Source organism: Homalodisca vitripennis, chromosome 8 (assembly GCF_021130785.1).
Source record: "Homalodisca vitripennis isolate AUS2020 chromosome 8, UT_GWSS_2.1, whole genome shotgun sequence".
In the NCBI taxonomy this organism is placed as follows: Eukaryota; Metazoa; Arthropoda; class Insecta; order Hemiptera; family Cicadellidae; genus Homalodisca; species Homalodisca vitripennis.
In genome coordinates, this window is record NC_060214.1 from 117,510,912 (window position 1) to 117,538,831 (window position 27,920).

The window sequence follows — 27,920 nt, forward strand, 5'->3', positions numbered from 1 at the left end:
CCCTCTCGCTGGCTAGGTCCTTGTAAACTACGAGTCCACAGGTAATAGCAGCCTTAAGTATTTGTCAAAGTCAACGTGTTAAATAAATAACACATCCAAAATTGATCCTTGCGTGTAGGATCTCACAGGACGTATTTTTGATCTTAGCTCAAACATTTTCCAGATGATGATTATCGGATAGTTTGTTTTGGTGGTTGAAGAAAAGGGTTGAAGGATATAGAACCCTACCAAAGCCCTAAAGTGTATTAAAATACATGTATAGCGGCAACCCAACTTGTTTAAAATACAGCAGTTGGAAGTCTTTACTCTAAATTAGGGATATTTAATTATTTAAATTTAGATATATTCAGATTGACTGCATTTTCCTCGCTGTGATACGCTTTTCCACCAGATTTGTGGTCTCCAAAGGATTACACTCTATCCAAGGTTTTTAATTAACCATCCAAAGTTGATCTCATAAATCGGTTCATGGACGTAGAATCTCACAGGACAAATTGGTTGGTTACAGTAAAATATTTTCCAGATGATTAAGATTATCTTTTAAATATACCCCTGAAAATTGAATGTTTACAGGATGCATTTTGTATTATAATTTAAATATTTATCATATTATGGTCCTTGGATATTTTAACTGTCAAAAAGCATTCAATGATCTTGTTTTCCTCTCTTTACTTCAGCATAGGATATCTTTAGGATACATTGTTGTTTATAATTCCAACATTTCCTAGATGATGGTGCTTGATACTTTCTTTATTGACAGGGTATATTCTCTTTTTAAACCCTCTATCCATCTAAGTACACATCAGAAGTTGATCAAAATATTTTTGGTTGTTAATTTCCCAGAAGATTATCCTCGGGTACTTTATTACCATAGGATTGTTCCATGTTCTTATTATACACCCTCTCCTTGGTTTTATTCACGCTTCCAAAGGTTACCTTTCAAATTAACCCATATATGGAATTTGTACTGGATAGATTATATGTACAATACAAAAATTCCATGGATTTTGGACCTTGGGAATTTTTTTATGGAGGGATGCTTTTGTTAAGCCCTTCTTCACGGTTTTCAATTACGTATCAAAAATTGATTTCCTCAATTCACTTGTGCACTGGTGTGTGTACAAGATACATTCATGGTTATAATTAAAATACTTTTCAGATGATGTTCTCCTCAGATAATGCATTATGGGTTGTGTATCCTGCGTTCATGTATGATGACACCCCAAAAAAAATTGGATCATTGCACATATTTGGTGGTATACATCTCACTAGAAACTTTTTTGTTATAATTAAAACATTAACCAAATTATTGTCCTCAGGTACTTTGTTTACCGAGAGATTATTCAATGTCCTTATTACACCCCCTTCTTTACTCTGATTACTCTTCCAAATTATATTACTTTAATTTGCCCACGCATGTGGAATGTCTAGAGTAAAGATTGTGTGTGATTTTCCCAGAAAAATTTCCCAGATTATGGTTTTGGATATATTTCTATCAAAGAGTATTATATAATCTTGTTAAACCCCTCTCACAGGACATACTTGTGGTTGTAAGATTCCCCATATGATAGTCGGTACTTTGTTTCCTGAGGGATTTTTCCTTCGTGTTACACAGTCACTCCTTGGTTCTGATTATGCTTCCAATGTCTATCTTTCAAATTCACCCATGCATGTGGAATGTCTACAAGATACATTGTGGGTTATAATTAAAATATTTTTTTTAATGTGGTCCTTGGGTAGTATCTATATTGAAGAGTTTTCCTACTCTTCTTGGATCCTAATAAACTTCCATACTTGATCTCCTAAAGCTATACCTACCTGTACATTGTAGTTTATAATTATAACATTTGTCATTTGAAGACCCTCAGATATTTTCTTTATTAAATGGTATTATGGTCTTGTTAAACCTCCTCTCTATGGTTCAACACCTTCACTGCAGCTCTGTACTGTTATGACTCAAACATTTTTCAGATGACGACCTCCGTGGATACACTTGTACGTGTATCCCATACTTACGTATGATGGTCGCGAGCATTGAGCTTACACTATCATATGTATTAAAAGTATTATATATTATGTATTACATGTACTAAAAGATTAAAATTCTGTGCCGGACAATGTTTCGTATAACATAAATGGAAACATTACTATAGTTACTTTTATAACAACAGTAACTAAAAACTTTGTTCATATGTGAGGTTATACAAAACAATTTAAGGCTACTCTGAAAACGACGAAAACCTGTTGGAGTTTCGTTGGTGCCTTTTCACAAAGCCACCAGCCAGTCATTGTCCGATCCAGGTCTACCTACCTGAGGCGTGACAGGTGAGGAAGCAACAATGGACAAGACAGGGCCGACCCGTGGCGCTGCAGCGGCGGAGGCCGTTACTACGCGCGATGAATGCTGGGAACGTCAGTTTTCTTTGTGCCGTGTTCAGTGCAGGTCTGTCATTCTCTGCGGTCGTGTCGCGTCAGTGTCAGTGGTCGAACGTTCTGTGTGGTGGTTACTAGGAAATGCTGTATCTGTACAAGAACCAGTGAGTGACTTGCGACGTTAACTGCGTGATGAAGACAGACCCTGCCTCCTGCAAGAGACCCGTCTCCTTCAGCTGATGACTAGGCACAGGCTTCCGATCCTATTTTTACCCTTTCCAAAATTATTACTTGCAGAAGTTTCGTTCCCTCTCGTGGTAGTCTAGTAGAGTTCCGATTTTGTTCAGAGTGAGTTTTTCTTTTGTGTTCTACAAATTTATTCCAGGAAATTTGCCATAGTAAGAGGAATCCCAAATCGGTTTTCAATATTTAATTTGTTTTGATCAGGAGAAAAAGTCTTCAGGATTTTTCTCATCCTTTGGGAACATCTTCACCCCCGTGCTTTTCCAAGACCCTCTTCGAATTCCTAGAGCCGAACCTTCCTGACCCCGCCGCTGCTCCACTGTCCACTAATGAGCGAGACGTGCTCGGTCTGATCCTGAGATGGCAGTTGTGGGACCCAGTCGTCATTCAAGGCTGTCTGTGTCCATGTCCGTGATGCCGGGTGCAGGGGCGGGAGGCCACCAGGCAATACTCGCCGCTGCTCAACCTTACTACCATCCCCAGCATGGCCATCAGCCGGCGGCCGCCCCAGCACACACGCAGGATGTCCAGCCGGACCGCCCCATCGGATACGGAGCCTTTGGAGTCGTATGGTGAGTCAACAAATTATTGTTCTCGCTATAGCTAAAACAAATGTGGGAAGTTCGAATCTTAAGGTGCGAAGCCTCCAAAGAATTCTTTAACAGAATTGTGTGCCTCCTAAGAAGAACTTCGCCCATTTAGGCATTTTCGAGCAACAACTAAAATAACAAAGAAAATCTAATGTACTGAACTTGAAATCAAATTAAATTGATTGAAATATTCAAATTTGAAGGCTTATTTAATTGACACTGTTGACCTTCTTTTGCTTACTGTGTTATGCAAGATGGAATGTTGTTATTGCTCTTATTTGTTGGTACAGCTTTTAAGTGTTTAAGTCAGTAAAATTGATAACATATCACTTCACTACAGAAAAAAAGCATTTTTTGGCTTTTATTGAAGTGATCAAGGAAACAAACCTGACATATTTCTATTATTATTTTCTTACAATAGCTAGCCAATGTCAAATAACCATGCATAACAATGGTGTAGTGTGGTGCATAACAATGGTGTAGTGTGGCGTAACAGCGTTAATACAATTAAAATAATTATAAATGCCAGAGGAATAATCAATAGTTTAGGTATATTAAAAGAATCGTTGATTAGTATTTTACAGTTGAAAGTTGTTCAATTGACAAATTAGTTCGTTGTGTTTAGTCTTCTAGACCAATATTGGGAACTATAGTCTCAAGAGGTTGGAGTATCATTAACACAAATAAGATGAATTGTGGGCACCCAAACTACCTCAGTTAATGTACTTAACTGTGGCATAAAATCTGAGTAACACCAATGTCATCTATTTTAATATCTTAATTTTCGATCCATAAGAGAGGTTAACAGTCAGTAAAGTTCAGTAATGAAAACAAACTGAGTAGTTATGTCATAATGACCATTATAGTTATTGCCTTTATTATGAGAAGTCTGAAATAAGAGTATTATTAAAATATCTTATTAAAGCTTGAACATGCAGGTTTTGTGTTCCATTGACGAATGTGCAGTTAAACAAGACATAAGGAATGGAATTGTTTTCAGAGCAGTATTTTCATATTGGCAAGTTACACAATTTTAATGTTAGGCCCTACACCACATCAGAAAGCTGATCATTGGCCAGTATATGGACATTAACCTTATGAATTCCAATCAATTTTCACAGACTTTTGTTTGAAATTGGCTGTACACTTGTTTGTAGTAATAAATATGACAATTTTGATCTGTTGTTAGTTAAGTGCACTAAGAAGTAAGTTTCATTAACAGTAGGTTCGGCAAATTAGAAAAAAATCCAAAAGTAATCAATGTTTATGTAGCTAATTATATAACTGGCCACAAATTTGTAGATCAGATAGTAAAGTTGTAAATAATAATGTGTGCTAATCAGCATGCAAGAAAAGTTTAGAATTTTTTTAAAGTGGTAGTTGTATTTGTTTGCGATTCAAATGTAATAGTCTTATAACATATTTATGGAGTACAGAAGCAAAATAAAATCATTACTTTTAAATAATAAGGTTAATTACTAGATACCATATTACTAGGAAGATGGCTTCTAATTATTCCATATCTAATCAGTGATGCAATTAAAGCTTTATATACTGTACATTATTTCTATTAATTGTGTCTTTACCTATTCTCTAGAGAGAAAGTCTTAACAGGATGAAGTTTATGTTGTAAATACAATACTCATTGCACACATGATATCTTATCTCCAAATTATTGCCCTATCTCATACTTTTCAACCACAAGTCCACACAGTGTATTTTTATACAGCTGAAACATTATAAATAACCTCTAGTACATGTGTGAACTGTAATTATGAAAACTGTGTTTTACCAATCACCAACAAACATCCTACTATTTGGATGTTGGAGCTGAAAAGGTCGAATTAATTGATAAGTCTAAAAATGTATTTGAGTCAGTGACTAAAGCATGGATTTCTCTTAAGGTACAATCCACATACATGTCATGGATTGCCTATATTCGAAATTGACCAATACATTGTAAATTCATGTACTTTCTAAAATATTTATTTTCATTACAATTATACAGGGTGTACATAAAGTCCTGCACGGGTATAATATTTTCTGAACGATAACAGATAAATAAACAAGATTTGGTACATCAATACTACACCTAAAAATCTACTTTTTGAAGGAACTATCAGTTTTCTGTAATATCATGGGGATGTCCCGCAAGGAGTCAGAAGGAAATCTTAAATAGGAGCATAGGTCAATATGGTTATCAATATATTAGGACCAAATTTGTAACACTTGAGGATAACTAATGTCATAATTCACTTCTGTACAACTGACAAGCATAATGTAGTAGTTAGCTGCAGTATTTGTTTGGTTGCAGTTTTGCTTTACTGGGGTTATGGCTACTAATAAAATGTAACCAAGTAAAATCTTTGAACAGCCGCCATTTTGTACTGGATCAATCTTTTTGAGTGCGGTTTTGCGGCATTAAACTCTGCTAGATAAGCCCTTTAAAATGATGTCCATAATTGACCTATGCTCCTATTTAAGATTTCCTTCTGACTCCTTGCGGGACGTCCCCATGATATTACAGAAAACTGATAGTTCCTTCAAAAAGTAGATTTTTAGGTGTAGTATTGATGTACCAAATCTTGTTTATTTATCTGTTATCGTTCAGAAAATATTATACCCGTGCAGGACTTTATGTACACCCTGTATATACAGATTTTCCAAGTGGACAAACTAAAGATACAAGATGTGTGTGAGGTTTTTTGTAGGTAGAGGATGTCAGTGGTTTTTTTTTTCAATCCTCTACATTTGCAGAGGAATATGATAGATTTCTATTAGTTCCCCCAACTCTTAAGTGATTTTACACCATTCCTCTAAACTGAAATAGTTGAGACAGAAATGCACTTTTGTATTGTATTGTATTGTATTTGCAATCCAATAGTTAGTTACACTGGCTAAACATATCCTATGGATTATAATATAAATTCTAAAACATACAAATACATTAAGAAAGTCATAAACATGTATAAAAAAGTAACATTGGTTTGTTTGTTGGGCAACATGAAAATCTTGAAAATAATGATTTTTAGGGATTATTGGATTTCGAGCATTTGACATCCTTATAAGTTTCAACAAATGTTGTACATAACTGTGGTACACGTTTTGTAACATATAACTTGACAAATACCTGAAATCATTTTATTCTTTCAAATCTTTCATAGTGAATGACAAACTTTAAACAAAGAAATGATATCGAGATGGTTCATAAATATCATTATTTATTGAGGTGTACAGGGTCCTATATACATTTCTTTATACATTTAACCTAATACATCTTTTAGCTCCATAGATGACATAACACATTACAATAATATATATTATTTTCAGTCTGTAGTTGCTTTCCTTTGTACCCGTGTCTAGACATAATCATAGATGGCAAAGAACAGGTGGAAGGATGAATTATATTTTTTGGTGCAAAATTATTCTTATTTTTTAATCACAAACAAAGGTTTTAAAGAATAAAAGATTTAGCCATAGGAAAATGGTTAAGCAAAGTTTAAAGTGGTTATCTGGAAATGACAGTCTTAAATAGTTGATTGCTTTCACTTTCGCTATTTTAATGTAAACTTTGACCTGTTAGATAAAAATTATTTGTGTCTGAAGGTGTACCCTATTTAAAACAAAAACCAAAAAGAAGTGTGTTGTAACTCTGGGCTGGTTTGGTTATGTATCTAATCTGAGATAAAGAAAATGCTCCAACAAAAAGTAAGGTTGTTTTTCGGTTTTGTAGAGTTAGTGACTTAAAGTATGTCGTGAAGTTGGTTATTAATATAGTTTAGATTTATTTATAGGAAACATTTTATCGGAAATTACCATTTTGAAACCCATTTTAGCTCTAAGAAACCAATGACCTCTCGGTTTCAAGCTTTAGGAAGATCCTACATCTTACAGAGCAGAGTGTGTAGTATATTAAAATGAATTCCGTATTCTTAAACGAATGCCATTTCTTTTTCTTTTTCGTATAAAACAACTTCAAGGACAATGTAGAAAAAATGTGGGGGTCAATGTCGGTACATTGTAGTACGCCAAATCCATAATTTAGAGTATGCCTAGAAAAGTATTTAGCTGTTTTGTTAAATATTGATGAAACCCAAGGGATTTTACTAGTATGTGACGCTATTTTGAAAATGAAACACGATAATTATGTATACTTTTGGATGGAGTATGTGACGAAAAAAGAAGCGTGACGATTTCGTCATGGAGAACGATTACAGGGCGTACAAAGTCCTTATCTCCACTCCTGTTGTACACATTATGTAGGATCTCTATAGGAGCATTGTCCTTACACTCCCCCCGACCGCCACAGCCAGTTCCGGCCAGGGCAACGGTCTCCCACTTCACGCGGTTCGGTTTCATTCCCCGGTCCGAGTCCGAGCCGTTTCCATCCGGTACTTCGCCACAGTCCGTTGGCCGCCGAGCGACGGAGAAAATCCCGGCCTGCTGGAGTCGTTGCCCTTTGGAAACTCATTATAATCTTACGATCCGCCCAAGTTGCAGTGGAAAGTACAGACAAAGAACTGACGTGGTGATTCATCCATCGCTGAGGTGAAAGATCTTAGCCTCTCTAGCCAGAAATAGAATGACGAATTTCCGTCGATGACAGATTTGGGATGAATGGACGCACGTTCTAGGATGAATATTTGGGCAGGTTGGGTTCATCATTCGAAATAGAACAAATATTAACATTCTGTTAGTTTAACAGTAGATAAATGTGGTGTGAAAGATGTATCTTGAGTCTACAGTTTTTCGTATGAAAATAAAAAGACGTATGACGTGTAATGGAGAAAAGAAACCCATATTGGTTAGAAAAACTTCACAGCACTATAGTTGTACTCTTAGGCTTAATATGTATGTTTTCTTAATAAGCTTATATGAGTGCTTAAATAGCGTGTCTATATTTTGTCCGAAAACTGGTTTACTAATTGTAGGAAACAATATTAATTATTTGTATATATATAGATACACTTTTCTTGCCTTTAATACCATAATTTTTTCATATAATTTAGATTCAAGGGCCTGTTTTTCATTATTTATATTATTATATTTTAATAGTTTGCATGTAAACAAATGTTTCTAAAACCTGTAATCTAATGTAAATATAAAAAAATGTCAATATAATATACAGCCATATGTCTATTTTTGTGAATTATAATAATTTTGTAAATTTATAAGAAATTTCCAGTGTATTACTTATTTTAAATATTTAATGTTTGCTTCCCTTCATATTTTACAATTATACCAGTTATGTATTCCCCCCAGATAATAAAGATTGATATATGACCTGCTGCAACTGCCTTAGACACAAATGTATAGTGTCATTTGGAATAATTTATAATAACCCACACATGCATGAATGCACATGGCTTGTGTAAATGTTATTAGCATTAATACTACAAACAAATAATTTCATTAGGCAGGTCTACTAAAAATAGTCTATCTATAAAAACTTATAAGTACCTGAATTATTCTTCAAATTAAAATTTTATTCTGGTGTAATGTTTTCATTTTCTCTGTACATTCGATGATTTCTCCAAACACCCCCCCCCCCCATTGGTTATGTATATTTAATTAAATGATCGCTGCCTTATTATTGTTTTGATTGCCTTGTAGAACAAGGGTTTAAAAGTTATAATAGTCAGTTATTATGTAGGCACCATTATATTATAGCCTACTGTATTAAAATACTGTATGCCTACTGTATGATACTGCATTCCACCTTCTTCGGTTATCATATTTTATGAGAAGATATTGTATCCAATCCTAAAATCCGTTGCAACTTGGAAATTTGTGGTTGCTTACTTATAAAAAGAGGACTTTGTAAATGTGATAACAGTTGTGTATCTCAGCTGACTTGAAGAGTGAAACACAATCAGCCAATCAAAACGATACCTAGAGTAGCTATTTCTGTTATAACAAACTATATAACATCCATACCCTAAGAAGAAATGAATAAAAGCTCGGTCACCATATGGGAGCTTGGCCTGCTATCTAGTGGCAAACAAAATAAACGCTAATATACAGGGCGTAACAAAAAGGTTGGGCTGGCAATGCATTGTATGATTTTATGAGCTAAAAATGAAGAATAACTCTTTTCCAATTTCTACTTTGTTTAGCCGCTAGTCGTCATTTTGTATTTTTTTTATTAACAAATTATTATCTCTAAAACTAGTAAAGCTATAGAACCCAATTTTGGCACATACGTTTGAATAGGTAAGAGGAAAATAAAAACTAAATAATTATATTATTTTCTTTAATATTAACAAAATGGCGTCTGTTGAAAATGTTTGAAGTAAAATAACGAGAAAAAAAACCAGTATAGTTATACAAAATGTACTAGATACCAAATATTTGGGGAATTTTATTGCAGAATTTTAACGGTACTAGTTTTAACGGAATCCGTCAAGGCATGATAAGCGAGCACGACCACTTTAAAGGTACGCTTGCACAAGCTGTGAGCAGCAAACATTTTGCTTTTTGATAGGCATCAGCTGTTTTACATTGGTAATAAAAAATGTAGGCTACAAGGTACCAACTATTTGGGTAATGTTATTACAATTTCAACAGTACTAGTTTCAACGGAATCCGTCAATGCATAAGCGAGATCTACCACTTTAAAGATACTCTTGTTGAAGCCAGGAGCAACAAACAACTGATAACTTTCAACAATTATCAGACAAGAATTTGAAAATACATAGCCATCCCAACAGTTTTGTTACATCCAGTATATTACTGATGAAGATTAAACTTGTTATATTGAGTAAACTCTGACAGTATAAAAAATAGTGAATATTTTAAAGGTAATTCGTAAATGTGTGATTATAATTCTTTCGTTTTCCACTAGATAGAGCGCGACCACGTTTTAGGTGGAACATATTCATCATCGGATGGAATATTTTTTCTCGTAGACTGATTGCATAATCAGAGATATTTTGTTTCATTTGTAAATGTTTACTTAATATACACGTTGACAACCATGCTACTAATGAGGTTGTTTGTATTTTATACGGAGATTGTCTTCTATATTGTTGGCGTGTTTTATTCTAATCGGTATGCAATCTTTTTGAAGTTGGTGATTTGTTCAGATCGTATGCGGAGGTCATTAAACGTCAATTTGTAAATGGCTTTCTTTTAGTTACAAGGGTGAACTTAAATCTGTTGAATTTGAAATCAGGTTTGTTCAAGAAATATCTTTTATAACAAAACTCGTATTTTAGTTTAGAATGCAAGCGGCGAAAATCTTGAAAACAAGGTTCAAACCAATCTATTAAACGAGGTAGTAATGTAAGCATTTCTAGAAACTGCCATTAAGGCATGTTTCCATCTGTTGCTGTAATTGTGGAATTTCTTAGCATAGAGTGGCTGGCGTGTGATCAGCAGCCCTTTGATATCTCTGTACGCAGGGACAATTTTTTATCGGAAGCCCTTTGATATCTCTGTACACAGGGACAATTTTGATCAAAGCCCTTGATCCCTCTGTACGCAGGATAATTTTGATCAGAAGCCCTTTGATCTCTCTGTACGCAGGGACAATTTTGATCAAAAGCCCTTTGATATATCTGTACGCAGGACAATTTTGATCAGCAGCCCTTTGATCTCTCTGTAACGCAGGGACAATTTTTATCGGAAGCCCTTTGATCTCTCTGTACGCAGGGACAATTTGATCAGAAGCCCGTTGATCTCTCTGTACGCAGGGACAATTTTGATCAAAAGCCCTTTGATATATCTGTACGCAGGACAATTTTGATCAGCAGCCCTTTGACTGTACGCAGGACAATTTTGATCAACAACCCTTTGATATCTCTGTATGCAGGGACAATTTTGATCAGCAGTCCTTTGATATCTCTGTACGCAGGGACAATTTTGACAGATCTGATGTAATGTGAGCTACAGGTAGTAAAAGTAGGCCTTGTGCCTACACACACCTAGACCGTGTTGTCCCGGCCCACGCAACTCCTCGGCTAATCAAGCAATAAGAGGCGTTAGACTGAGTGTGGAAACTGTAAGTTATATTACACGCTGCCGGCTGCCGGACATGAATGGTTGTGTAATACAATGTATCAGCCGGTATTGTAACAGAGCTGGGAGCTGAGTCAGGCTCTGGCACAGCACAACTGCCGGCCCGGCATGCAGCGCGCAGACCTAGGCCTACTTTCGGCCGTCAAATAAAACCTGCCCCACTATTTAGCCTGGATACATAAAACATGGCCTCTTTGCTGATCGGAAACTGCTGATCCAGTGTGTCAGGAACTGTTGTCGTCTGTTTGTTAAAACACGCATGTTCCGTGTATGTTATAGGCATTTAGTCCAGCCTAACGAATGAAATCAGGGTCGTGTAGGAGTAAATTTCTGCACACATGCCCCCCCCCACCCACACACGACCATTAAATTGCAAAGTGTTTTTTGAGATTAGTGTTTTCGGAAATTTCAACAACAATTGCGCAAAGAACGTGAAAATTGTGCAATATTGAAGTAGGCTACTTATTGGTATAAACCAAAAAAGATGTATTTATGCAAATCCTAAATCTCCTTCTATCCAAAATTTTGGCTATGCCAAAAACAAAGGTACGACTAACCTTTGCCGGTATTTTGGTACTATATGGAGGCCACTCTGTCCCTATATACTAATTGTTGTTACGCGATATAAAGGTAAATACGTAGCCTACGTATTATAAATAGAAAAAGTTCAAGATAACCTTTACGAGCACTCACGTGATCTAAGCTTGAATTTTGGACTGTGAGAGGGATGTTTTTCTTCTTTCATCAGAAGTGCGGGGTGAGTCGCATTAGTCAGCTTGTTATCTTTCGAGGGTGCACCGTTAGATAATAATTTGATATCTTATCTGGGTATCAATTTACAAAATCGTGACCATGGAAAGGTATGTTAATTTTTTTTTCCTGAAAACTACAATTTTTCCTGAAAACAATAGTGAAGAAAAAATTCGTCGGCAACGAAAATCAAAGGAGTTACAATTTTTTGAAATCCTCTGAAAACTCTGTTTTTGACAGTACCTCTGGCAATTTTACTGAAATGATGACGTTAATCCTGTCAACGATGCCTGCCCGCTGCGCAGTGCTTCGCACTGCTTGCTCTTTTAGAAAAAAAATTAACTCGAGCTTGCAAAAGTCGAATCCCAGATCACGTGATGCCCCTGATCCTTAACCCTCCAAGTGTTGTTCGACAAAATTTTGTCGGTTATTTACCATCCTTAATGCAATAATGGCCGAAAGGCATCAATATAATACAATGATATACTTTCCCCCCAGTTTATATGCACCTGTGATAATAATACTTGGCTATAAATGCCCAACCCATGAAAAAAAGTCCATTTTTCATGGTCACGGTATTGTAAATAAATACCCTTATCTGCTCTGGAAATGTATCCAGATTTACTGCGAAATATGCTATAAATAAATGTTACTCGACTAGATACAGCAGGTGGATATAAAGATAAGGTTTTAATACTTACCAAGCATAGCTTAAATTTGTTTGGACTGAAATTTTGAGAAAACCGCGTAAACTGGAAGACACTTACGAACAATAGGCCTGCATTGGTCCTGTCCAATTAGGTAGGTTACGGAGTTACTAAGGAAGCGTTATAATGATATAAACTAGGCGACATTGACATTATGCTGTTTTCAACCCTTTGTAAGCTTTAAAGGGCCGGCACTGGGCCCTTGGGCCCTTACCCTGATTCCCGTTTGACTTGTCCTACCCTGGACGAATTGACTACTGGTTGGTTAGGGGTGCAGTTAAAGGGCTGCAAGCTGATTTGATGGGAACTAAGGTTCAACGATATGTATAGGTAATGGGTAAAAACATCTGGCTGCAGCTCTTTCTTTATATTGTTGGCTGAGCGTTAGCGAAGTTCATCACTCGAGAGGCTGAAAAATGTCTTATCTGTCTGTCCCATATCTTGAAAACGAAGTGACCTACAGACTAGAAATTGTGCATCCAGCTTCATTTCTATATGAGGATTTAGCTGAGCGTTAGCGAATATTTTTACACTGGCCTTATAAGTAACCGTGATGGTGACGAGAAAATAGCGGAATCAATAAATTTGTAAGACATACATGACATGTGACACGTTAGCACATGAAGGCTAACAATCTCAACATACACTACACCATTTTATGGTGACTTTGCGTGTAAAGTTTTGTTATTATTATTTAAACACTGATATGAAACCCAGTTTAAGGAACAAAAACGTGAATTCATTACAAGGTACGATAACTTGAGAAAGGTTTTATATGTAGGTTTGAAATTTTGCATGAAACTTCATTTCTTCATAAACCATGATGGTTTCTATGACAGTGCATGTCCAACCATGGAATTTGGCTGAGCATCATTGAAGTCTCACTCAGTAGGCTGAAACCAATGTCTCCTTTTTCCGAGGATAAGAAGATTTCTTTTCTGTACGTCTGTCCTATCGTTCTCTCTGTCAATAATGGGAGTTACATAGACTTGCAATTTGCATTTTTTTATACAAACTACTTTAAAATTAGATTCTGACCCAATCCCTTGAGTTTTTTTTTTCATTTTCTTCGTACACGAATTCCAGTCGAGGCTAGAGAAACTGACTGATTGTTTGGACAATTATTGTTGAGGGAAACAAGTTCTGCAGCGCGCTAACCCATCGCCAGTGTTGTTTCAAACCATAACGGACTCTACGGAATGCGAGTGTGTAATGCCTGTAAGCCCGTATGTCCATAACAGTGTAATACACGTAAGAGCCACTTCAGCATGTGCTAATTGAGGGTTTCCACCAGTGAGGCAATCCCTTCGAACACCCCCCAATTACCTTTGTTTGCATTGTTTTCATCGTCTGCCGCATTGCTGGCCTTCTTCGGAAGCTATTGTTTGCCGGTGAACTCCAATGGCCGAGTTCACTGGGTCGAGTGGACTGTAACCTTTAGAGTGCCTGTAACCGAAGTTCTACAGCCAACACGTGGAATCCACCCAGTCCACTAACAGCACAAGCAAATATTCAGGCTTGATTGTAACCAGTTCTGTGTTTGTTTTACTTTGGTTTCCCGAGCTATCATTTCTGCAAAATTGCACAGTGTAACTCTTCTCTAGATTTGGTTTAATATTTTAAATACGTCTAAAAAGGTTTGAGGTATAAATTACTAGCAGTTACCCGTGGCTCCGCACGTAATTTCGTAGGCTTTGCAGGTTTATCAGCATTTATGGTTCGAGGGAATTATATTTTCGACGTCAAAGTTGAGTTTACCTTCTTGCCACGATCAAGAAAAAGTCTATATACCTATGACCGTTTTAATAATGTACGGTTGATTGTTTGCCTAGTTACCCGATCACAAAATAAACGCAACACATGTCAGAGAAGTCTTAATTCTGTCAAAAGACAACTAAGACGGGTTTAATAACTACGTCTAATATTTAAGATTTGCTAAAATGTAGCGTACAGCTAAAGTATATTTTTATTAAAACATTTAATTTGCTTACTCTGTGCTCGGTGTTGTCATTCATTATCAAGCTTACTCCATGTTTTCACACAATGTGGAAAGTTTGAAAATAGTGGTTAAATTAATGAAACATATGGTTGTGATGTCATAAAACGGTGTTTACACAGAACAGTTGATTATTTGGCAGGCTCTTTTAATTAACATTTCACAAGTTTAGCGACCAAGATGGGATTTTTCGCTACCTCAAAGACCAGTGGGGCGTAGTTCGGAGTGATTTTTGGAAATAAGAATAGGCCTATATTCATCCCAGTGACCATAAGAATGAAGAATGTCCATGTAAAATTCCAGTACAGTCGGTTGAATAGTTTATGTGTGAAAGCAAAACAAAGGCACTAGCATTTATTGTATTAGGATTAGGGAGATATAAATAAATTAATACTCTTCACTTCTATAGCATATATTTGTTGATCATGTATTGTTATGTTGAATGAGTCGGCTACATTGAAATGACCTCAAGGTTTCCCCTTAAGAACTACATCACCCCTGTCCAGTTTACGCCCTTAGTCGTAGAAGTATGATGTTTCGTGTTAAATATATACGCATCCAAATCATTTTTAGTTTTTTAATGTATATTTTTGAATATTGAAAAAGACTAAGAAGAAAAACAACAATATTTCTGAATAACCTGTAAAAATAACGAAAAAACTAATAAGCGCTCGGGTGCATATAAATTATATCTATAAAATTAAACACATCCCATAGTTGTACGTCTAAGGGCGTAAACTGGTCAAAGGTTATCGTAGTTCTTATGCGAAAAAACTCAAGGTAATTTTACTTTAGCCGTTAAGCGAACGCTTTCTTCAAAGTGTCTTGGCAAAGGTACACTGTAACCCATATTAGTAATTAACATAATTACTATTGTATAGAATGTAAACATTGTCATAATTCTATGTAACAGCGCGGGAATCCCTCTGAAGGAAGCCTGTTGGGGAACACTCTTCGTTGCAAATGTAGTAGATAGGTTGGAAGTGAACATTTAATTTGTCATTACAGGTTCATTTCGTACGCAAGTGTACGTAATCATCGATATTCAAGTACGCGACACTTCGGCGAGCGTAGACTGTAATGTGGCGTGGAACTGTCACTTCCGCTCCAAGATGGCGGCGCGCCGGTGGTGCTGGCATGGTTGCTGCAATGGAGGCCTGCACGATAATCTAGGCTAGGGCTAGGCCAGGCTATATATAGCCCATTGTTGTGTGTGAGAAGCTTAATGTCGTCGCCCATATCACAAGGGTCGTCTTACGGTATAGTGTTGAGTAATCGTGCCTTACCTCTTACTCTCGGGTTCAGAACTGGTATAGTAATCACATTTTTATGTTGGCTCGTACGCAATTTCGTTCTTCAAGCGAAGAAATCCTGCCAGAGAGTTACTACAATTGTCACTGGAAATGGAGACCGAGATAACCACCACCCCCTCACCCCCCCCCCCGGAAATTAAGATAATCACAACGCTAAACCAGCTGTGTAGTATTGTTGTATGGGGTTTTATATAAATAAGGTTAATATTTCGTATAAGCCGATTTGCATAATTGGAATTTTCGTCTTATAGACCTATGGCGCCTTGATATTTTTATTTAGAAATTAATTTATTTTTCAAGTTCGTTTAGAGGTGTATCCCAATCAAGGAATCAACCCAGCACTGAACTATTGTCAATGCAATTTCATTTTTCTTTCTTATGTTTGAATCATTTGGAAAAATGAAGGATCTGTTGTGATTCCGGAAGGGAGAAATTATTCGTATCCAGAGTGAAATTTTCGTGCAGTAAGGTTGGCACACGTTGGGTGATATTTATAACTATCGATTTACCATATCTTCCATACCCATTTATACGTAAAAAAGATGAGAAGTAATCCCTACAGGGGTTTTTATGACAACTTCATCTTATTATTGTTGAAACATTTTTTCAGCAAAAAAACTATATTGAGAACTTAACTTCCCACAAAAAACTATAGTTTCTTAACCTAACTCTCGAAGACAAAACATAAGGGAGGGTGGTTTCTGTTTTGAAATTGGTCGTATTAGGCTACAACCACGACACCATTCTTTGTCAAAGCACAAAAATGTGCTGAGACAAATGAAAACGGCCACCCTTTAATTGACAGATCAGTGATACCGACCAACATTCACTGGATACAAACAGACTAGAATTCAGGGAACTCGGCCAGCTAGTGTTTGAAGCTCAAATAAATAACGTTTGAGTTCCTCCGTGGTAGCCCCTCAGACTCTGCCACCTGGTATGTAAACGTGTCGCAACAGTACGAGTGTCGTACTGTGTACCCGTAAACACCACTGTAGCGATTCCACCACCACGCTACTCACTGTGGCTGTAGCGCTACGTGTTTGCTCTACAAATCTCTCGCATGTTTGCAGATACTCTCGTCGTTATTTTCTTGTCGTATTTGGTTTCCGATATCGATGTCCCCTCTCTAAACGTGGGATGTTCCAAATACCAACGAGAACGTGGGAACAACTGTAGTCCCCGGAGACTTTGCACCAGAACTTTTCAGGTTATGGTCGGTGAATTCCGTAGAAAAATGTATCGTATCACATCTCGGAAAAAGGGCGAAGCAGAATGATACGATGTTATCACTTTGTGATCAGGACATTGCGGACACAATCAAATACACGATCGAAGTAATCATGCTTAACCATTTCTTTAAAGAGAAGCCGATTCTTAAGCCTTACTTACTCTGTCCGTCCTCATGGACCATTGGCATATGTTTTAGTCTCAACGAATCAAATTAATTACTATACATATTTTAGCAGAACCATTGAGGCTTTATTCTGAAAAACTGGATATGAAGTGGGGATTGAAAATCGTTTAGGGGGTATTTTAACTAAATATGATTAATTTTTGTTTAAGAATATTCTGCTTGTGCACATACGTGCGATAAAAGATCGGCCAATTCCTTTTTGTCTTTCAACAGCCATCTTAGTTTAGCTACTCACTCTGGATAGGTATAGCCTTTGAGACTTTCGATTATAGAATTTACTAGGGAAATATTCAGTGGGATAGTTTTGCAACAAGTGTGAGTGATATTGTATAAAGTTTTCATTGAGGATATTGCGTCTATAGCCAGGGTCGCAATAAACGATCGGCCTATTCCTCTTTTGCCCTTCAACATCAATCTAAAGTGTAGTTACTCGCTCTGGCTGTAGCCTTTGAGACTTTTGATTATAGAATTGGCTAAGATCTTCAGTGAGATAGTTTAGCAACAAATGCGGGTGATATTGCATAAAAATTTCTTCGAGGACTTTGTGGTTATAGCCAGGACCGCAATAAACGATCAACGATCGGCCTATTCCTTTTTTACCCTTTAACAATAATCGTAGATCTTTTTAAGTGGATACGGGCACGAATAATTCCACAAGAAAGCACTTCTACCCCGCCGGTAACAGCTAGAAGATAAGAAACCGTAGCCGGGCGGTGCGCAGGTGGCGACTGTGAGGGCAGCTGGACCCACACCTGCGAGATCCAGTCCGGTCCACACCAGCTGAGATGAAGGAACAGCTGATGAGATGGACCAGCTGTTCGGTTCGGTTCCGAGCTGGCGGCAGTGCAGGTGAGCCGCCTCCATACTCGTTACAGCCTTCAGCAACCCTTTGAAGCTGCACCGTATAACTCAACGTCTTTCTCTTGTAAATACGGGAGGTTCGCCCACCACTCATATGCCTCAGAAGGAACAAAGAACACCCGAGCGCTCGTACAAGTGTTCGGTCTTTACCGTGCTGTATGCGTCCAGTTCTTGTGCGTCTTATCGCGTCATCCTCAGTCGGCCTTGGTCCCTCTCTCTGGGGTCACGTCGCCCAGATAACGCGGTCTATACTCAGTGGAGATTAGATAAGTTATCTGGACAAACTGGTCTGGTGTAATGTTTCCTCAGCTATGTCACGCCACCACATCCACATGTCTGACGACAGTGCCAGCCAGCTGCTTTGTTCCCATTTCCCACTGCCCACCGCCTTGGCCTAGTTCTTACCGTGGTTTGGGTTTGTAGTAACGGAAAGCACTCGGTATCTTTCATTCTCGGTGAAGCTTCCTTTCGCTTGCACTCATAAGGAAGAAAATGGAAACTCGGAAATATCACGAAATCTGTTGACTTCGTTGACCACTGCACTCAATCCTGTTCCCTACATCGCCTTCATAATCAACATATGTATTTGATTCATCACTCATAAATTAGAATTGGGCCAAAATGGGTTTGCGATGGTAAAGCGTTCTCATAGCAATCCACTAAACGTTTACTCAATCCAGGAACCGTAAAGGTATAAATGATGACGTAACCACCTTTCAACATTCCACCATCATACACTGGAGTTAACGTCCTCTCTTCTCTCCAAATCGTAGTTAACCACAGTGGAAGGAGGACGCTAACAACATGTGGGGTAGTGGTGAGAAGCGATAACAGTAATGAGGACGTTTACCTTTATTGCCCGCTAATACGTATTGTCAGTTTAGCGGCTAGCCGGGACGACGCGACGGTACGGTCACCGTGAACCGTGAGTCAGCCGCAGACGGTCGGTAACCGACCGCGTCCTTTTCCCGTTCTTCCTCCTCGGACGCCGAAGAACGGTGAGTCACGTCCATGCGGCAGCGGTTGCGACGTCGCGTTGTATGATTTACGGTTGAAGTTCACTGCAACCTTGTAACTGAGTGAGGTTATGTTCGGGTTCAGCGGAAATGTCAAGGCGATGCCTTCTGTACGACAGATGTCGATGGTGTAAACCGTGCGGCTTGAAGGCCTACACTATGCATTGTAATTTAACTGTCAGTTACTAACTGAGACACAACAAGAATTTCGAAGTGGTGTATTTGTGTTGCTGGACAAGATTACCATAACAGATAATAATGGGTAGCGCGATGAGCATTAGCCTCAGTCAATAGTGTTTTTGAATTTTACAGATTCAAAACCATCGCTCTTTGTTGCATCTATAAGTAGCTGGAGAATCAGGTTCAAAGCCTAATTCCAGGTTTTGACTAATCTTCGGTAATTGGAAGACCTTCTGTGTCATTTCATCCATGACTTGGCGCAATTCAAATGGTGCAAGACAGATAACGATACGACCTAACCTCAAAATTTGACATCTAAGCCACCGGTCTCTTTAATTATTAGAATAATGGCATCTTAACAACAAATGTTAATAGTGTTAGGTAACTTATTGCCTTGGAAGTTTTTGGAAATCCACATTTTCTAGAATTTGGAAATTCTGGGCGGTGTTCTAGACCTGTTGTCAAATCTTGTCTCAACCCCGAAGACGGCTGTGGCGACGATTTCTAGAAGGCAGTGGATTAATACTTCAAATGGATCGATACTTCAGTCAGCTGGTACCTTTATTAAAACAAAAATGAGAGAACAAAGTAAGCTAAAAACCCAACGGAGAATTTTCACTTGCTGAATTGTGCGTTCTGTAATTTTACGAGCCAAACGTTTATGACCTGAGTTGAACCAAGAAATAGTTATGCAGGTAGAACGCTTTTTGTTTATAATAGTATAGCAATTAAAAGAGCATTTTTCGTTTTCCCTTGCGTGATAGGTACAATGGTTGAGCTGAAAGCAAAGGATTATAATTGTCATCGTTGAAGCAGCTCCACTTAGCGTCTTTTTATTGCCCCTTTTCAGATGCATCATGCGTTGTGGTTAATGCATCTTTTCCGTCCCAACGGTAGTTTTAAAAGTATAAGACTGCCTTTTTCTCTTTCGCCTTGAAGAATGCTTATAATTGCAGTAGACCTTCCTGCCCTGTTCCCCGCAGAGCAAGCAATCCACAAGAGCAATGAGTTCAGCTACCATATCTTGGAGGCAGTGCACTCTCGGCTCCCTGGGGCGTTTCTCGCCCTGTATTGACGAGAGTTTCGCCCCCTGCGCTCACTGTAACCCCTCGTTCTTCCCCGAACCCCACTGATTATTGTTTCCCCTCCTCTCTACGGCACGTTCAGTTGAATTATTGTGGCGGTTCTCTTGATAATGGGTCTCATTTGTTTGGTAATACTCGTCTGGTGATTTCATAATCTTCCCTCACTTTCCGTGCATTTTTAAAACTTGGAATTTCGGACATTTTCGCAATTAACACCTCACATAGAGTTTATCTCATGTCCGCCTTTTCTAAATCCTCGTTCAGGAGCGATTTTCCTGACTATTCTGTCCGAAAATGGGGGTTTCGGACATTTGGCATCGTTCAGTGTTATGAAAACATCATAAACACTACCGTTCAAGATCCGCCGTCTAATGTCTTCTTCAGGTGAATAACCTAACACAAATATAATATAAATTAGTGCGCACGGAGTTGACACACGACTTTGTTGTTGTGGCTCCTGACATAAGCGTGTCACTCTGGAATGATTTGTTTACTTTAACCTAAATTGTAGTTGTGTTAGGTTAGGTGTGTTAGGTGTTAGGTCATTCGCTTGAGGAAGAGATCAGATTGCAGATCTGGAAACGTAGTGTTGCCGAATTCTAGTATTACTGAACGATGGCACATGTCTGTATAATCCTGTTCCTTTCACAATTCTTCTATCATCAAAAACTGGCTTTAAACTAGAAAAGGAGTAGCTAGTTATCAATTGTGCTTCCCTGAAGCTTTGATCTTTGGAAAAGGTCAACTTCTAGGAAAGCTCTCGTCATGCAGTTAGTCCATTTTTCAACGTGATATGACTACTTCTTTAGGAGGTCGTCTTCTTCGTTAATTGCAGTAATTCGAAATGATTTTCTAAGGTTTGAGCTTAGTATTAAACATATATATCTCGCACTTCTAGATGTTGGTATACTCCAGGAACCAGTTGCACCAGATACACAGAGGTCCCCAGATTCCCACAGGAAGTGGATCCCACGGTTCCCTTAGCGACAGCGCTCTCTGGTGGCTGCGGGACTCATTAGCGCAGGGAGGAGAGAACAAGGGCGACATGTGATCCAGCAGGCACCGGCCCCACCCGGATGCGGCTGTGTGGTTGGCGACTTCCGGTCTTCTACCGTGACCATAACCTCCTCCATCTACTACCATCCATCAACGTTTAGAATGTTGGCATCCTCAGTTACTTCAGGAGCATTGAGCAGTCTTATCAAATCACACGTGTTCCTGCAACTGCCTTCTTTAGATTACTATTTCGCGTTGATTAGCATATTGGCTGAGCGTCAGCGAAGCCTAACACTCGAGGGACTGGAATTATGAAGCTTCGTCTCTATATATGCAACACTAAATTCGGTGAGGTGCTTGTCACTTTAAGATTGACTTAGCGTCAGCAAATATTTCACATTGGTCTTATAGGTAACCGTGATTGCAATGAGAAAATAGGGGAGTAAATAAATTTGTAACCTAGTTGAGTACAACCTTGTGATGGCCTATGAACATAGCCTATGTAGATTATTCATACAGTACGTTGTAGCACCCTCTCTATCTCGCAGGAACGTTTACTATTTAAACACTGATATGAAACTTGGCTCAACCTGAACAAAAATGTGAATAATAAAAATGAAATGAGCTGTAGATTTGGAATTTTACGTGTTACTAAAACTCTAAATTTGAGTAACATGTTACGACCTGAAATGTAACTTGGCTTCTTTGGAGGTGGAATCATTGTAACTATGAAGTCGTCTCTCTCACTTCCAGATTAAATTAAAATGTAAGCAAACAACTAGAAAAGATCAGGTTTATAAATGGATAGAGTTGATTTTGTTGCTTTAAGTGCGTATTGGTTCCTCAGCGAAGAATCGTGAATAGGTAAGACTAAGAAGTAGGTCAGATTCGTTCACGCTGCTGTTGCTCAAGGAGATGCTGGAACATTTCTATGGGAATAAGTACTTGGTTGATCATTCGGTCGGTCCAATCAAAATTTGTGAAGGTGGCGTATAAGGGATCGGAATTGGTAACATTCAAACATAGCGAACCGCATTTTAACCAGAATTCGAACTACATCTTTCCGGATAAAATGGTTGGATTGGCGGATAGTTGTGTGATTTTTGCTGGTTTCAAAATGGCTCCAATTTGCGATTCTACTTTTTTGAATTATTTTTTTTTTTTTGCTTTAGGGTATTGGGGTGGATTCACAGATCCTCACACGTCAACCTGAGCTTATTGTGTGCCCCTTTGATGTTAGAGGGGTAAGCCTATCTTCGTGCCCTTAATTAGGCTAAGAAGCTTTTCCCCGATACTAGCATCTGGTTCGTCGCCTGGTTGTTTATCACCAAAAAGAGCCCTTCTCCTTGCTCCCAGTCTCTCACAGTCCAGTATTATGTGTTTTGCAGTCTCTTCAGACTTATTGCAGAGTCTACACTCCGAGTCCTCATTTCGTAAACCTAGAGTGTTTAGGTGTTTCCTGAAGTGGCCGTGTCCAGTGATCAAGGCAATCACTTGCTTTACCCGATCCCTGCCCAGCCCCATCAGCCATCTGGTGAAGCCGGAGCTAGAATCAGTGAGCAGTCTTTTGCCGAGTGCTTGTCCTTGGTGACTCTGCCACCGCAAGCGGTGTGTCTTCCTGGACCATTTGTTTATACTTTGGTAAGCGGCTGACTTGCTTATACCACAACTCGGTTCTGGACCAGTGTATGGCATGCTTGCTCCGCTTTTGGCAAGCCTGTCGGCGTATTCGTTGCCACCTATGCCTGTGTGGCCCGGTACCCAACCAAGACGCACAAAGTTGCGTGATCCAAGCTTGCAGAGAGTGTTAAAGCACTCCCACACAAGCCTGGATGAAATAAATTTTGAATTAAATTGAGTACTGATGAATTCAATACGTTTAACTGGCGTGAAGAATTACTTGAATAAATATCTATATAAAAATAAAATGATAAAATAAAAGTACAATTTTGAATAGAATGATTTTTCTATTTAAGTTGTGCTTATCCAATCTTTGCTAAATTTTTTGAACTCAGTTCTTATCTTTCGTACCATTTAATTATATTTGAATCGACAGTTTAAGTGAGTAAACTATTTGTTTCAAATAAAAACCATTAATTACTTGCATATGGTTCGTCTTTTTTAATATTGCTGTTCTAAAGAATGTTAAATAATTGTTCTAATGTGATGCAATGTGGTTAATGTTTTTATTATTTTGTATTTTTTAAATCTGAAATTTTGGGATAGTTCAAGAATTTTTAGCGCTTATTTGTGGCCATCTTTAAATTGAATGTAACTGAACTATTTAATGTTATAATTATAATGTTTTTAAACCTATTAGCTCGATAATTGAAATAGTGAGTGTAAAATATCAGTGTAAATCATCGTGATAGATACATCCAGAAAAACGTTGTCATTAATAACGTTGTTTATTGGTCATTACAAATCTTAATCGAAGAGCGAACGTACGCTGAAAATGATGAAAGAATTACCACTAACAATACTCATTGTTTAAAAACTCGTATGTACAAGAGGATAATTAGGTATTCCTCATTGTGCAGCACTAGGAGCAATTTTCTTCCCACTGTTCCGGGAGCCACTGTGAACTTGATCGCACAGACGCACGGACCCCGGGTGACCGACAAACGACATCGTGCCAAACGCTCCGGTATCTGTTACCACTTGACACAGTGGAGGACATAATGGTATAATAAAAACTGCCCTAATGGCCATTTTATCTTCGCGTCGATCCGCACGTCCCGCACAGCTGTGACGTCAGCGCCAGCTGATCACACTGTCAACATCACCTGCCCCCCACCCTTCCCCCCCGGCTAATCAGCTCAACAGTGTCTTAGCAGATTACCACCACCTCTATTCCAGGGTGTAGACAGCAACAGGCTTTTCGAGAGGTCATTTGTCTATTGCCACCCGGCTTTTGTTGAAAAGAACATTATTTTGTGTTTCAAAAACTTCTATAGTAGCCTAGTAGCAAATCGTGATTGCAGCTGGGTAAGTGTAGGGAATTAGGACCGGCCACATTTCAGCACAATTTTTGTTTTTTGTAATTTTATTCTCAAGTGATTAGTATGTAATAGGTTGTACACAGCGTAACAAAACAACGTGTGATATACTGAAATTGTCACAGAGCATTGCTTACTCTTGAGTCAAAGGGGTTGATTACTGGTTAATTCGGGACAGAAATTTTGTATATAGCCTGATTTTATTATAGGTTTACTGAACAATTTTGTATATAAGAAATTGATGAATTTGGTATTGGCTGGTTAATATTATGCATTTTCTGACGGTGTCAATTGCATTTATATATGTTTAAAGACAAATAAAGAATCTTTAATCTTGAAACTGCAGGTGCATGATTGGCTTCAACCCTCTGTGCTCGGGAGTGGGGGGGGTGCAAAAGTGCAAGGCCTTTAGCCACAATCTTAGGCTAACAATAAGATTAGCCATCTTGTTAATAACTTTATGTATCAGTCCAAGGAAGAAAAAAGTGAGGAATAAAGTGGGCAGAGTTAAATAAGATATTCCAAAAAAATAACCCACAACTTGTTTGTGCTCAGAATAACTTTAAATTGCTTTATTGACAAGGGTGTTTCGCCTTTCGTTCAGTGCAAAACGAGTGTGTACAAAATACAACCGCTCTATTTTCGATCCCTGAAGACAAGTACGGGAGATGAATATTGCAGAGATGAAAGGTACAACTGCTAATGAGGTCGCTGAGAGCAATTTAGAATGGTTCAGAAGACTGTGACTGAATCTGTGTAGCAACCCTACCGCCCTCCCTGGGCGTGGGCATATTGAACTGTTGACTGAAGGGCGAAGGGGCATGAGGTTGTTGCTCTCCTGGTGTACTCAATGTCGCGAGGCTGTGTCATTTAGCTGAATTTGTTGGACGATTTTGTGACAGGCTCTGTTTCAAGTGAGAGCTTTTCAAATTTCCTAAAACCGACGTGAATTGTGTTTGTGTGATAGAAATACGAACCTTTTGTGTGCACAGTACCTAATTGATATACCCGAAGATATACAGAGTGTCCCAAAATTACAGGACCAAACTTCACCAAATTGTTCAGGAGGTCAAACTGAACGAAAAATGTCATATAATGTATAGCTATCTAGCTTCGTTTACCTTAGATCGGCCATTTTGTTTTTTACAAACAAGTAATTTTATTTTCAATACGGGTTTACCGATTTTGTTGAAACTTGGCATACATATTATAAACATGAACATAAGTTGTAAAAAAAAAGTTTTTTTTTTAAATCGTATGTGTATTTTCAAAATGGCGGCCATTTAAAATATTTAAAACCTAAATAACTTGAAAACCAACCGTTTTTTAACACACCGTTTTATAAATGTTAAATTGATACATTGCCACCATCATAACGACAACCCTTTTGGTTTGGAATATCTTTTAATTTATCTGTCTCAAACTTAATTTTTGTATTCAAACTCTTTTGGGCCAAGGACGTAATAAGCGAGGGGGTCAAAGGGGTCCTGACCCCCCAAATTTTCAAGTGTTTCAATTATGATTATTAAAAGTTAAATAATTCAGTATTACTGACATATACTGCTGAAATATCGTTCTCATCAAAGAAACGGGTCAACTTTTTAAGGAACAAAATGGGGCCCTACCCTCTATCCACTACAGGAAAATATCAGTTGTCTGGACCCTCTCCCCAAATTCATTCCTGGCTGCGTTCTTGCGTTGGGCATTTCCTCACAGACAGTTAAAAAGAAGTAAACATTAATTAAAAAAATATTATTTGTGAGTTTATAAATAAAGAGTTTTGGATTTTTGATATACATTATAACGTTCAAATCTCAAAACAAAAAAATTATGGTTGCCTGTAAAGTCGGTTTTACGGGCGAAGATTTTACGTGACAACGTCTTTTTCTCGGTAGAATATTTATTGATATGAATATTATTAAATTGCACAATAGGAACAAGGAATTGAATGAAAATAAGAATTGCACAAATTTTAACTATAGAAATATATTTTGTTTACTAAAACATTGTACATAATTTGAAATTAATTAAAATTTGTTATTGTAAATGGTAAAGTTGAATAAAACATTTACTAAAATTGGAATTTGAAATTCTTGCTAAACACAGTTAAATTCTAACTCCGCGCGTGGTGATTGGTCGGTTTAGTTCGTTTGTTTGGTCGCACTGTTATGACAGGTTAGAGGTTATAATTTGTTATTTTAAATGTTTGACTAGCAATACGCGGTGTTTCTTCTCAATCGACTGAATTACGATTGATTGCAGAGTGATTTAAACTATTTAATTTACTTAACACTATCAACATTTGTCAATAGTATGACATAACCTATAAACTCAGTTTCTCAACTTTTGTGTCAATCTAACAATTAATCAATCAATCATAGTTTACGATAATGAAATATCAGTGTACAATTATTTACCTTTATTGTTGTAGTTGTTGTAAATGACGAATCTAAGCACTCCACATTTTCACGAATAAACATAGTTATCTGCTTTATCCCGTGCGGCGGACCCACAGTTATCTGCTTTATCCCGTGCGAATCCCGTGCGGCGGATCCACTGGACGGGCATCGTAACGTTACCGGGCGTTACACTTTTTTCATGAGTGACTCCGAGCCGCAACCTAATTTAAGACGTTGTCACGTCAAAAATAAGCATTGTTGTATAGAGAAAACAACATTCAATAAACGTTAAGGTATACTAATAAGAATAACGATTCCAACTCAGTTACTGTTTTAAATTGACAATTTTTAGCTATAATGTACAGATAGGGCACATTTTGTAGGCACTGTACATTTGGTATATTATCAGTTTACATCATACATAATGTGTTGTGGTAATTTTTAGTTGCTCTTGATATGTGAAGTACATAAGATACATCTTTATTTGAATGAATATATATGAAGAGTTAGTTAAGAATTCTCTTTAAGAGTTTTAAGAACAGTGACACCATAACACGTTTTTTAAATTTTGTAATTTAAAGTTCGAGAAGTATCAGAAGTGTTGCATTTTCAAGCATTAAGCTGCTTCTACCATCGGTTCAAGGAAATAGGTGAGTAAAAATAATATGCTAATTTTTTTAAGCAAATTGCAATGAACGCCATATGAGTGCATAAATGAAAAGCAATACCGTACTATAAGTCAGTCAGTAGTACTACCAAGGCTATAAAAACTAAGGAGCAATACGTCTACTATAAACATAATTTTGTTTGCGGTTTTCCACAAGGTCAATAAATATGTTATTCGCCGATTTTCGTTATACGCTGGAAATTATTGTTTACCCCAAAGTGGTACATCGTCTTGACGATGAAGTTCAAATAATCGACGAAAGATTTTTCGAATTGGGCTAGGTTTTTTAATGGAGTTTTCTGGACAAAG

The 27,920-nt window shown here is 37.7% G+C and overlaps 1 protein-coding gene across 2 annotated transcripts in view; it reads left to right on the forward strand.

The window, feature by feature from the left end:
* The first annotated feature begins 2,412 nt into the window (after positions 1-2,412).
* LOC124367983 (serine/threonine-protein kinase NLK) overlaps positions 2,413-27,920 on the forward strand; it is a 247,457-nt gene continuing 221,949 nt past the window's right edge. For both annotated transcript variants that reach the window (XM_046825243.1, XM_046825242.1), the window contains exon 1: positions 2,413-3,188. In XM_046825243.1, the coding sequence (XP_046681199.1) occupies positions 2,977-3,188 (212 nt within the window). In that variant the 5' untranslated portion in view covers positions 2,413-2,976. The remainder of the gene's footprint in view (positions 3,189-27,920) is intronic.